This window comes from Fragaria vesca, linkage group LG7, assembly GCF_000184155.1.
Source record: "Fragaria vesca subsp. vesca linkage group LG7, FraVesHawaii_1.0, whole genome shotgun sequence".
Lineage (NCBI taxonomy): Eukaryota > Viridiplantae > Streptophyta > Magnoliopsida > Rosales > Rosaceae > Fragaria > Fragaria vesca.
The window spans coordinates 17,825,917-17,837,958 of record NC_020497.1 but is presented as its reverse complement, the minus strand read 5'-3'; the positions used below and the strand labels follow the sequence as shown (position 1 = coordinate 17,837,958).

The following is a 12,042-nucleotide window of genomic DNA, read 5'->3' as shown; positions in this document are numbered from 1 at the left end:
AGAAGAGGAGCTTAGTGGAGGTAAAATAGCCTTGTAGCGTTTACAAATTAATATGTTTGTGGAAATTTCTTGTTGGTTTTTCATATCAAGGAATTCGGAGTACGAGTGGGGAGCGGAACATAAGGCGAAAGAGACTCTGTGTTTGTGATATTATTTCGAGTTAAAGACATGATGGTTGGTATTTCTTAGATTATCACATGGTGTGGATTTTCTTAACATCGCACTCGCAATATACAACACTAGAAGGAAAACACTATATTTAATTTTGAATTTCTTTTTTATAAATTTGTTTGTGAGCTATGACTTGGTTGGTTAGGTAAGCTAACCAATAACGTTGAGGTCATAGGTTCAAACTTCATCGACGTATGTAGGGTGCGTGAGTTTATAATTAAAAAGTTTTTAAAATTTTTTTATTTTTATTTTTATTTTTATTTTTTATAAATAACAAAATCAGTTTTGAGCAGTTGTGGAGTAGTGCAATGGATAATGCTTATTTTCGTTATTCAAAAAGAAAAATGCTCATTTTCCATGTTCTGATGTTCTTTCTTTCTTTTCTTTTTTGATTTACGGTTTTATCCCTAAATATTTAAATATTACAATACTTGAAAGTAATTTCAGTAAAAAAAATATGTTTTGGCTAGCAAGCCCGATTAGAGAAATTTTACCTATATATCCTACTTTATACGCATCTCATTCTTAATATTGAAGTGATTTTTCATAAAGCTCAAGAGAAAAGATATTAAATTGATAGCGAGTAGGTTATTTTCAGTTTTCTTATGCGTATTAGTGATTTAGTGCCGGCTGTGGCGGAGGACGGGATGAGTCAGGGACGTGCTCCAATTTCCATAATGAAGCTTATCCAGTTATCCATCGGAGCTAAATTATAGCTAGACTTTTTAACTCTTTCTTGTGTTTGGGCTTTGACGGTGTCGGCTGGGCTTTTGGGCTTTCTCCCCTTGTTTTGGGCTGTAGAGGATTTGAGCCCAATACTCTACACTCCACTGGTGCGCCTCGTCCCCGTTTTGAGGTTAGGCTTCGCTTCTTTTCAACTTTCCCCTGCAACACAAATAAAAGGAAGAATTGGAAACAAAGGAAATTACAAGCAAGGACTCTTCGTCTTTGAAAGCCTTTCACATCTTCAAGTCTCTCTCTCTTTCTCAGAGATCAGGAGCCACAGTTAGGTCAGTAACAATGGGTTCCCCATCTCTTTTCAGATTTAGCTTCTGGGTTTTATCAAATTTCCCCATATCGTTTACAGTTCTGCTTGCATTTCGCTAAGAAATCATCTGAAAAATGGGGCTGTTCTTTGGATGTTAAGCTTAATGGGGTTTCATTTACGCTTCCACATCACATGGGTTCTTTTTTGTTCGACCTATTTCTCATGCTTTATATCTCTTAGTTGCTTTTGTTTTATTTTGGTTTTCCAAGTAGTAAAGATTTCGGTTTTAATGTAAGAGCTGTTGTGAGAGATGGTTGTGGGTTTGGGTGTTGTTCACTGGAGTTAAAGATAGTTCAATCTTATGCATAAAGTTCGCTTATGTAACTGATCGATCTAAGATCTGATTAATGATCGGCCTTTTGTATAGATCTTTCATGACAATGCTTTTCTCTTTCCTACATTTGGCTGAGTTCATGTTTGTTTTGGTTTAGCTACTTCGATGATTGCCAGAGTTTGCATATATTGCTTGCATCGAGTGTAGGGAACTGAGTAAGCACACATTATGCGCAATGTGGTTCTTGGTTTAGATCTAGTTTGTGAAACGTGTGGATTTGTATTTGAAAATAAAGGTATAGTCTTGCAATGCTACCAGGGGAATTCTTGCCGGTTGCATTGGAATGATGGTCTTTTGATATAGTGGTGCATGCTTTTGCTGAAGTTGCAGATGTGAGATTTGTATGTCTCCACATTTCGAAATAAGATTGTGTCTTTGAGACTGTGGCAGCTTCATAAATGTGTAGTCAGTTTTCTTAGAGAAGCATTCGTGGCTTCCATTGTTTGCTATTCTATCTTGAATTCTTGCGGAGAAGCTCTTCTTTCTGGATATTGTAGAGGGGATGGGTGATCTAGTGCCTAAATTTCGAAGTGGTCATTTTACAGGTAAATGGGTTTGTGGACGCTACTTGAAGGCTTCTTGCTTCTTGCAAATGCTCTAGCAATATTAAATGAGGACCGCTTCCTTGCGCCTAGGGGTTGGAGCTTCTCAGAATTCTCTGTGGGCAGGACAAAGTCATTGAAGGGACAAATTATAGGCCTCATTTATGCAACACAGTATCTGAGAGTTCCTCTGGTGCTACTCAATTCTATCTTCATTGTTGTAAAATTGATATCTGGATGATGCCAAAGAGGTAAGAATTAAGATTTAGATTCCTATGTCTAAGGGATAATGATCTCTGTCTTGTTTGGATATATTTTTTGAATAATGTTGGATTAGTACAGGTTTCTATAACTGGATGACCATCTAGATTTTGAGACTTATTTGCAAGAGAGTGGGGATTGTGGATTATCATTGTAATAGATTGATGAGATTCAATGCGTTTCAAAGTCAGAACCTTTTTCTTCCTTTTTCTCCCTTGCATCATATGTTCCCAACAAACTAACTCTTAAAATTGATCTCTTGTTTGGAATCTAGTGGTGCATTTTGTTGAGCACTTCTATTAGCACAGCCCTGACTTTTGATCTAATATCTGCTGTTCCAGAGTAGTATGCGGTTTGTGATTTTAGTGCTTTGACCAGGATTCAAAATGTCACACTACAGCTTCACTATACATTAATAAAATGTCATGGACAATAGAAAAACTGTGTTGGTTGATAAAGTTTGCTTCTCATTTCAACTGCCCCTCTCTGTACATACTGAAAATTGTTAATACCATAGATGTCAAGTTCGTGAAGTAGGATATGTTACCCGTGGTCATAGTATGTCAAGCTGTCCTTTACTTGTGGTCGTGTTCACCTGAGCTTGGGTTAGTTCTTTTCTTTGCCTTTGCTAGCTGTTGAATGTCTGTTTCTTATTGCAGGTTTTGTGCAGATTCATCGAATTACGATCGGGAGTCTGCCAATTGCCACTTGCATCTTCTGTTTCCGGGAGAGCTGCAGCGTTAAGCTGTTAGATAGTGTTTGCGTTCTTGAAGTAGATCTTTCACCTCGGTGTTCGGAACCTGTTTGACTTTAGATAGTAATTGTTTGGAAATATCTGTCTCAAATCATGATAAAGTTGTCTTCTTGATTGGTTTTATATGACTATGCAATCCTTATTCTTGTGAATGAAGAACTATGTTCATTGGCAGGCTCCGGCCTCTGAAAATCAGCACCAATAAGAACTTGTGATCTCTGATAACATTAGTAAGAACTAAGTACTGTTTACCCAAAACAATTCAGCAGTCAATTGTTATTCAAAAGGAATAATTATTATATACTTGTTTATGTATCGAATGTCAAGTACATGTAAATCGTGTTTATCACTGTACTTTCAACAATTTTGTTCACACTATTAAACGTAATTGAGGAACCAAATATGTGGAGAATCTATGCTACTTTTTTATCTGATATTATTTGATGCTTACGCTATAGACAAAGTACAGCCTAAATGCATACCAAGTACAATTGCGGGATCAATGTTGAAAATACAAAGAAGAAAAAGAAAAGAAAAGGGAAATCATAGATCAGCAAAGACATGGTACTGTGTGGAATGAACTGCAATGAGCCTCAAGGCCGATATCAGGGCTGCAACTGCCAAGAAGCTAAAGACGCAGATATTTAGCCAATGCCAGAGCTTTTGTGATGAAGTGAGTTTGTCCTTCTTTGCCACCAGGTACATGTGGTTTGCGAGAATGAACGTAAGAGGGAATGTGCTGATGGCTCCTGTGAGACTCATGAAATCTCCAAGGAATGGCAGTAGAGCTGCAACAAATGTGTTTACAGCTAGATAGCCGCCTCTAACGGTAATTCTGAATGTCAAGTTCTGGATTTTGAATGGACTTCCTTTAATCCCAAACTTTGTGTCCAAATACTCATACATTGGACTTGCAAATATCTAGAAGAATCGGTGAATGAATACCAGGTTAGTAAAGTTGCAGCAAAACACAAGAAAACTGAGATTTCAGAAAGTTAAAGTGGGAAGAAAATACATACATGCAAAGCAATGACTGATTGCAGGAAGGCTGAGATATTAGCAAATGCCTTCACCCAAACTGGTCCGTTTACGTTGCTGAGCAAGTAAGCTGATGTTGAGTTTCCGTATGCCCAATACCCTACAAAAGTTACTGCGTACATTGGCAAAACACCAGCTGTGAACTGAAAGTACAGAGCTTTTAGCATGTTTCCAACCGCTGGCTTCCTCACTGTAGCCTGTCAAGTAAACATAGTGACAAATAGAGTGAATAAGACACAAACACGCAGATCAAGCTGAGCATAGGAATGACTATGTCACTACAATGCATACCATCCATGTATGAAGTTAATGAAGAAAATTATCCTAGATCAAGATGTGAATTGAAAACTCAGGGTACCTGTATCTCCGGAAGCATTCCAGTATTGAATGCGAAAACAAGGTTAGCAACTGCTCCAGTTGTTGTAAATATTTTGCCTATACGTGTCCCTGGGACGCCATAATCCCTGGGTGGTGCTTTGATTCCTACAACAACAAAATTACTGTTACCGGATATCTTCTGAATCGGATTAGCTGGATAAGAACATAAAACATTTTCAGTCACGAACTTACGATGATCCCTAGCGAAAGAGAACCTGTATGATCCTTACCATCTTTAATCGACAAGACCAGTGCCACAATAATATAGACCAAGCTCAAGACTGTTGAAACCCCCAGCCAAGCCCTCAGTGCTGACAAGTGTGGTATCCCAATGGCAAATAATGCGCACACAAAACCCGCTATGGCAATAAAGTACGGCAGTTTCATAACACTGTCATCCCGGAACAGAAGATAGGCAGCCTGCATTACAAAAGTTCACCAACATAAACTCAAACTCCTACTCATCGACTTGGATTTGAATCAAACATATATCAAAACTTAGTCTCACCTTGAGGGCAGAACCAGCCAAAATAATAAATCCAGTGTTGATCATGAAAAGATTCACATACTGAAATGCCCATGTAAGCGCATAAGCCTTCTTCCCTGCAAAATCCAACATCCCTTCATAATTAGTACTGGAACAAGCTAAAGAAAACAATGAAATCGAAAGCAATCATACCGTATATAAACCCGGCAAGATCCCTATATCTGATGTGCCTCTTCCCTCCAAGTAAATGAAGCTTGGCAATCAGAGTGTTAGCGTAGAGTGATATAGCAGTGGCTAAAATCAACCCCACCACACCACCTACCCAACTCAGCGGCACCATCACAGTCCCGGAATACCCCAGCACATACGCACTGTTGATTCCAGTCGTCAGCACAAACCCCGCTTGAAACCATGAATCTATAACAACAGAAAATATACAGAGAGACAAATATCAAATATGTATCAAATACAGAAAAATGAAATTCCATAGCCTTTTTCAAATGTAACAATTCTTCGTAATCTCGAACCTGTGCTAATCTGATGGGCCGTTTCCGGAACGTCAAGGCCCACACTGTCTTCGTCGTAGACTTTGGTATCGGCTTCAGTGATGTTCATCTCTTCCTGATTCTGCAAGAGCCAATGAGTCTGCTCCTCCTGTGCTCCTTCCTCTCCTTCAGAAATCACAGCCAGCGTAGCCCTAAGTGCTCTGCTCCCTCTCTCTTTTATACCCCCGGGAATTTGTCAACTCCCGGAAAAAGGAATGACTCTTCAATTCCAAAGCTTTTTCATTTTTCACCGTCTCTTGTTTCCTTTTCTATACCAAACCAAACCGCTGCGTTTGTTGGAGGCGCGTGTAGGTCACTCGCGGGAGCGCGTTTCGAGAAATGTGAGAATTGTTTTTAATTTCCTGGCGTCGTGCGATTGGGTAGATTAGATTTGGCTTATTTTGGGAGTGCGTGACGCATTTGGTTGTTGATTGCGGTGATCAATGAGAAGGCGCCACGTGAGCGACACCGAATTGGATCTGTTTTACCCCCGTAATAATTGGCGCGGTTTTTTGACGGGTGGTAACTGCCTTCAGAGAATCACAGATCTCGGCGGGATTTTATTTTTTAATTTTGTTTTTTTAATCTTTGAATACAGATTCTGTTATTCAGTGGCAGAATTCAAAACTGAAAGAAATATACTAAAATAACCTCACAATATTAAACAAAAAAGCTTCTAAAATTTTATAGTCCATGAACATTATCGTCAAGGTGCTGAACCTAAGAAATATTAAATTAAAAATATCAAGAAAATAATGCATTCTTTATACAGATAACTGCTTATCAGATCATTTTTATTTGAAATCGTTATTTGCTGGCTAGTCTCTACTATAAGTCAAAATATTGTTGCGAGCACGTTTCTAACTTTTTTTATGTTGAAACAACAAATTCTATTGTAGATAGGTCAAACTTCAATATTGATAATACAACACATGATGCGTAAGACACTCCATCATGAAAATCAAGAATCTTTAATGTTAGAATCATTTTTGGATTGACGGGTTACCAACCCCCACCATTCGCATATAAAATGAAATTGTTGAACATCGTTTTCACGATGAGAATGCAGCAAATTATTGTGCTGCATTAGGAAACATGATTTAGAATAAAAAAACATATGGCTATAATTCAAAGCGCCTACCAATAATTGTATGATTGGCCTATATGGGGCAAGCAAGTGAAATGAGAAACCTCTTCTATATGATCAGATGCCCGACTATTCTCGTCAAAGGGAAGAAAATATCTTAATGTGGTTGCTTATGATTCCTGAACTGTATGAAAAGTATTTAGAATTAGTATAAGGTCCATTTTAAGAAATTTACATTCTCAAATTCTTTATAAGAACATCTCTAACAACATCTTCAACTAATTAAGGTCAAGTCCCGACTCGAGTCGTAAGTCGTGACATATATTCGCAGCAATGTTAGAGCAATGATTGACTGTTAATGCCGTTACTTATATATAATGATCAAAAAGCAAAAACAATGGTGGGTTTCTTCTTTATCAAACCTTCTTTTTGACAGAAAACAATGGTGGGTTTGTTCATCTTACATATGTAGATATATGAGAATATTTTTCATAAACAAAGGATTCCCAGAACCTGAATATGATTGGGAAATGTAAAGAGCTCTAGCACTGAAACCCACTAAGCTACTTTTGATTAGTGACACGAAAGAATAGGGCATCTATCTCTTTGATCTTTATAATGTGCTTCATTCCACAACAATTTGTTTGCATTGATCAAGGTCCTCTCATTTTGCATTTGTTTAGGTTCCGATGATTGATAAAGGGATGATTCCATTGTTTGCAGGCCATGAAATGTTGAATTGCGTTTAGAAAACAAACCAGAAAAGATGGTGTTGTTCTACTTTGTTGTCAGCATTTTTATCCTAAAGCTTTACAAAAGTAAAGTCGCTCATCATAGCAATCATCAGGTGTGCTGATGCTAATGCCATTAACGACTTACTAAAAGCATACTGTATAACATTCAGAGAGCAAAAGAATGAAACTCAAAACAAAAACATACACATTCCGAGGCTAATAAGTTGCCGGAGTTCTTCCTTCAGATCAAAAGCTGTGATAGTAGTTGTATCATCAAGTCATCAACGTTCATCCGTTCATGCGACCCAAGAGTGTTTCGTTTAAAAGGGCTCCCAAGTTATGCCGCAACTATTGCAGGTGAGGAGGGGATTGGATAGAATTGCAAAAGTTATTTCTCTCTGAGAAAGATCTCAGCCTTGCGTGAAAACTAGTGAGGATAAACAGTAGATGCAATGGCATCAACAAAACGTATGATAACAACTTTGTAATTGTCCATTGACGAAATATAACTAAATGCATAATGTTCTTGAGTCATCCCTTTATCCCTAGCTCCCTCTGATCCCGGGAACCAGTGGTCTCACTGGTCTGGTAAATTGCTGAAAATTTCGATAGGCGGATTCCATATAGCGTTATAGGCAGACTTCTATAAACTTCATTAGAAAACGACCGTCAACCTGCAAGAAGCAAACCATTGCACGATCCCATGATTTGTGTAGCCCCCTGGTCTTTCTACTTGAGTGAGAAGGTAAGATTTTTACTCTTGACAGGAAGTTGGTTTCCAAGACCTCAAAGGAGTACTAGTTCCAAAAGAAAAAGAAAAAAATCAACCTCATCTGGGAACTTTAGACAGATCATTTCAAAACTTGCAGCAGAATATAGCATCTCTCTACAGTGAAATGTATTGGAGCTTAAGGTTATGTTGAAGTAATTCCTAAGGAGAACTCTGAATAGTGCTATTACTGTATTACAGTAAGACGGCAACAGGGCATCAGAACTATGTTTGAACCAATAACGGTCTACCTTATCATAATTTTGTTCTGCTCCTCATTTCATTTCATGAATGAGAGGTTCTACAAAAACTTGGAACTTTTTTACTTAAGGGCAATCAAAGGAATCTAACATATAAACGATAGCCTTTCAAACTGACAAAGCCAGGAAGAGTGAACTTTATACATGGTGAAATTGCACAAATACAGCCGAGTACAATGAAGGAAAAGAAAAAAGAGCTATATCTTGCACATATTTAACCATACATTGCAGAGCTAACTCACCAAAATTGCCTATCAGAATGCACAAAAAGTACAACAGAATTCATCAGAGTTGTTCTTCACATCAGTGGAAGCATACATTCACAGCAAAAAGGTTTCACCCTTTCAGGTTCTACTTCTTAACACCATCTGCCTCTGCCTCTGCATCTGCATCTTCCTCTACAACTACACTGATCTTCTCATACCTGAAATCCGTAGGACTAGGCTTCACCGGAAACTCAGCAGGAAGCACCTCAGGAGGGAAAACTGTGTGCCTGTTAGCAACTATAGCCCACAAAAACAGCACAACAAACGAAACCAGAGCCCCACATCCAGTCATGAAAATAATCCCAGCAAGAATCGACAACGGACAAGCCATCCGCTTATGCAACCTCGATCCTTCACCATGCTTGTCATCCAAATAATCCCTCGGATTCACCGGAAGCGAATGCATCCTTGGAACATTTCTCAGCCTAAAACTCCAAAAATACACACTACTAATCTGCGAGGAACTGCCATTCCCATTCGACGAGCTTATACCTACATTCACATCCTTATCTTTCCACATTGCCATCAAATCAACACCATACGCAACAATCGGATTATAAGGCCTTGGTTCACCCATCTTACTCAACCTTATCTCTAATCGTTTCGAACTAGCATCATAATCAATCCAAGATTTCATCTTTTCTCCACTATTAAGCACCAAACCCAAATCCGAAACATTCCCAACAGTCACAGACACAAAGCTACCCACATTCACCCCAACATGATTCGCATTCACATCATTCACATTATGATTCATTTCAGTATCAAATTCAATACCCAGAAATCTTTTCTCACCGTCAAGCCCAAACAAGCCCTTACCGGAAAACCTCGACCCCAAATCGCCGGCGGCGAAAACGACCATGATTCCATCGCCGTTGCCGGGCGTGATCGAAAACACCAACTCCGACGAAAACGACGCCGGATTGCTGAGATTCGCTTCCACCAACTTAAAAGCCTTCCGGCGGAGGACAAGACCGGAGCTCGAGGCCGAAGCGCGCGTGAGGTTCACGTAAGAGCCGCCGTCGGCGGCGTCGCCGAGGAGGGCAATTTCGGAATCGAAATTAGGGTTGTTGGTAATGGGTTTGAGGGAAGAAGAGGAAATGGGTTTTGCAATTAGGGTTAGGGTTAGGGAGTAGAAAGGGAAGAGGAGCAAAATGAAGGGGAAACTGCAGCTGGAAATGGTGAACTTAGCCATGGATAAGGGTTTGGTTTCAGAAAACCAGAGTGGTGGTTGCAGTTTTGACCCGAATCAAAACGGTTTCAACGTTTGGATTATATATCAGGTGAAAAATAAGAAAACGTTAAGGAATTTTTTCTATATATGGGGGTCTGCGATTTTGCAAAATTTCAGCGGCCCACGGTTGGTCTCAATATGCCAAAGAAAGCCCGCAAAATATGTTGAAGAAATGTTTCACATTTGATCTCCAAAAAGATGAACACAAGAGCATCAGAGTTTGGCAATGAGATAATTATAACAAGTGTAGTGAACAAAAATAGATGGCTCTAGTAACAGTAATGCCGCGTGAAAATTTGATACATACAAACGATCGAGTGTAATATCTTATGACGGCCTGAACGATGGTTTCCTCTAAAAAACGACATTTTTATCTTTCTGAAATCTCAAAGTGATGATTTCAGTACAAGCATGAGCACAATCTAATCGCATTTCTTTGTTTTATATGTATGTAGAAATATCGATCGTAGTTGTATATTTAAAAATCGAGTGCAGTTTGAACTTTCAAGAATTTGTCACACATTTTCTTTATGCTCAATTCGAGAATATACTAGTCAAATTTCTCTCCTTCCTACTTTCCCAAATCTCATTCCTCTCTCGTATGTCGTTGGGAATACTATAACCGCTCTGCGTGCTCCCATTCTAGGGCGAAAAAACCCTAGCACTATGTATGGGGTCCTCCGACATCTCTGCTTCTATTTAGATCTCCTCCTCCATCCTCTCAGCCTCACGCGCCATGTCAACCCCACTAGAATATGTCACTGCTAGCTTCACTACGTGCACGTCCTTCATCACCATATGCTTTTCCTAAGAAGCTTAAAGTCTTAAACTGATCAATGGTTTTGAAGGGAGACGACCTTATCCTCCCTCAAAAAGCAGAAGAACAATATCCCTTGGATTACTGCAAGTGCTCTAGGCTTAATGGAGGGCACTAATGGTGCTCTTATTCCTGCCTTGGATAGCAATGGGGACAGTGAAGAGAGCAAGAAGAAGCAGGGACGTCCAGTCAAAGAAGAAAGAGATCGATGATGGTTTGAAAACGCAGTATGGTGGTAAGCCACTTAGCCCTAACTCTAAGGGCAAGGATGCTAGACTCAAGCATAGAAATAGTCTATTTTCGTTGGGTAAAGTTAGGGTGTACGTTAATACATGTGATGCATCAACTTTGTCCTAAAGTTGTGAAATAAGTCCTTAAAGTTGTAATACGAGTCCTTACAGTTGTAAAAAAGATTAGTTATAATATTAGCTCATGTGTTCTTAAAGTGGTAATTGAAGCCTCAAAGTTGTAATACGAGTCTTGAAAGATGTAACAACTTTTTTTTAATCACTTTGAGAACTCAATTACCACTTTAAGCACACATTTTACCATTTTAAGGATACATGATGACTAATAATGACTAATGTTGTTATTAGATGTAGTACCCTCGTTTACCTCTTCATTTTGTCTTCTACTGATTAGTTCTTAATTAGTCTGTTAATTTATCTAATTAGGGTTAAGCATGGTTAGCTTCAGTTGCCTACAGCTCACTGCAACGTGTCTCATTTGTGGCCTTACTACTCCAGTATAAATGTATAGTGAGTTGCGCCTCCATCATGTAACCCTAGCTTTCAACTTCAATATAGACATCTTTTATTTCTCAAATCTCTAGTATCAAAGCTATCATGGTATCCAGAGCATGGTTCGATCGGGCCCTTTTCATCTCATGCTAAATGAAATCAGTGTGTGAAATCTCAAGTCAGCTAAGTTTATCATCAGTCTCATCAATCTTTTAGATCTACTGTTTCTCAGCTTAAAGTTTAGATTTGTTTAGCTTTTCAGTAGCATATCTTTCTCAGTCTCTCTTACAGTTACTTTGTGTTGTTGCTATCATCTTTTACTACTGAATCTGAAGAGTGTCTAAAATAGAATCCTAGATCTGAAAGTTTTCTTTTTCAAAATCAAAAAAAGCTCAAGCCTTTATCTTTGTTTAAGCAATTCCTTTAGCTAGCATGGCCAGTATTCAAAATACTTCTCAGAACACTGTGTTTCTACCTAATATTATACTGGATGAGACCAACTACTCAACATGGCTGTTTAGGATGGAGTTTTTCCTAGGCAGTCAGAACCTCATGGGATTTGTTGATGGCTCAACAC

At 38.8% G+C, this 12,042-nt stretch overlaps 3 protein-coding genes across 3 annotated transcripts; 1 reads left to right on the top strand and 2 right to left on the bottom strand.

Moving 5' to 3' along the window:
* Positions 1 to 1,073: 1,073 nt before the first annotated feature.
* LOC101291467 (immediate early response 3-interacting protein 1-like) lies at positions 1,074 to 3,412 on the top strand. The gene is made up of 3 exons (XM_004307558.1): positions 1,074 to 1,181; positions 2,099 to 2,346; positions 3,016 to 3,412. Exon 2 carries the CDS (start codon positions 2,103 to 2,105, stop codon positions 2,334 to 2,336), a length of 234 nt encoding a protein of 77 aa, XP_004307606.1. The 5' UTR covers positions 1,074 to 1,181; positions 2,099 to 2,102; the 3' UTR covers positions 2,337 to 2,346; positions 3,016 to 3,412.
* Positions 3,386 to 5,713, bottom strand: LOC101291180 (proline transporter 1-like). Its single transcript, XM_004307557.1, has 7 exons — positions 5,541 to 5,713; positions 5,206 to 5,430; positions 5,035 to 5,129; positions 4,757 to 4,946; positions 4,507 to 4,631; positions 4,130 to 4,345; positions 3,386 to 4,031 (listed from the first exon to the last, which is right to left on the bottom strand). Exons 1-7 carry the CDS (start codon positions 5,626 to 5,628, stop codon positions 3,654 to 3,656), a joined length of 1,317 nt encoding a protein of 438 aa, XP_004307605.1. The 5' UTR covers positions 5,629 to 5,713; the 3' UTR covers positions 3,386 to 3,653.
* Positions 5,714 to 8,759: 3,046 nt separating this feature from the next.
* Positions 8,760 to 9,869, bottom strand: LOC101291292 (L-type lectin-domain containing receptor kinase VIII.2-like). Its single transcript, XM_004308865.1, has one exon. The coding sequence runs from the start codon at positions 9,867 to 9,869 to the stop codon at positions 8,760 to 8,762; it is 1,110 nt and encodes a 369-aa protein (XP_004308913.1).
* Positions 9,870 to 12,042: the final 2,173 nt, after the last annotated feature.

Bases quoted from the DNA above. Each gene is read 5' to 3' on its own strand.
- LOC101291467 (XM_004307558.1), top strand. From the start codon at position 2,103: ATGGGTTTGTGGACGCTACTTGAAGGCTTCTTGCTTCTTGCAAATGCT.
- LOC101291292 (XM_004308865.1), bottom strand. From the start codon at position 9,869: ATGGCTAAGTTCACCATTTCCAGCTGCAGTTTCCCCTTCATTTTGCTC.
- LOC101291180 (XM_004307557.1), bottom strand. From the start codon at position 5,628: ATGAACATCACTGAAGCCGATACCAAAGTCTACGACGAAGACAGTGTG. The intron at 5,130-5,205 runs GTATGATTGCTT...TGGATTTTGCAG, and splicing joins TCTTGCCGGGTTTATATACG to GGAAGAAGGCTTATGCGCTT. The intron at 4,632-4,756 runs GTAAGGATCATA...TTGTTGTTGTAG, and splicing joins GGTCTTGTCGATTAAAGATG to GAATCAAAGCACCACCCAGG.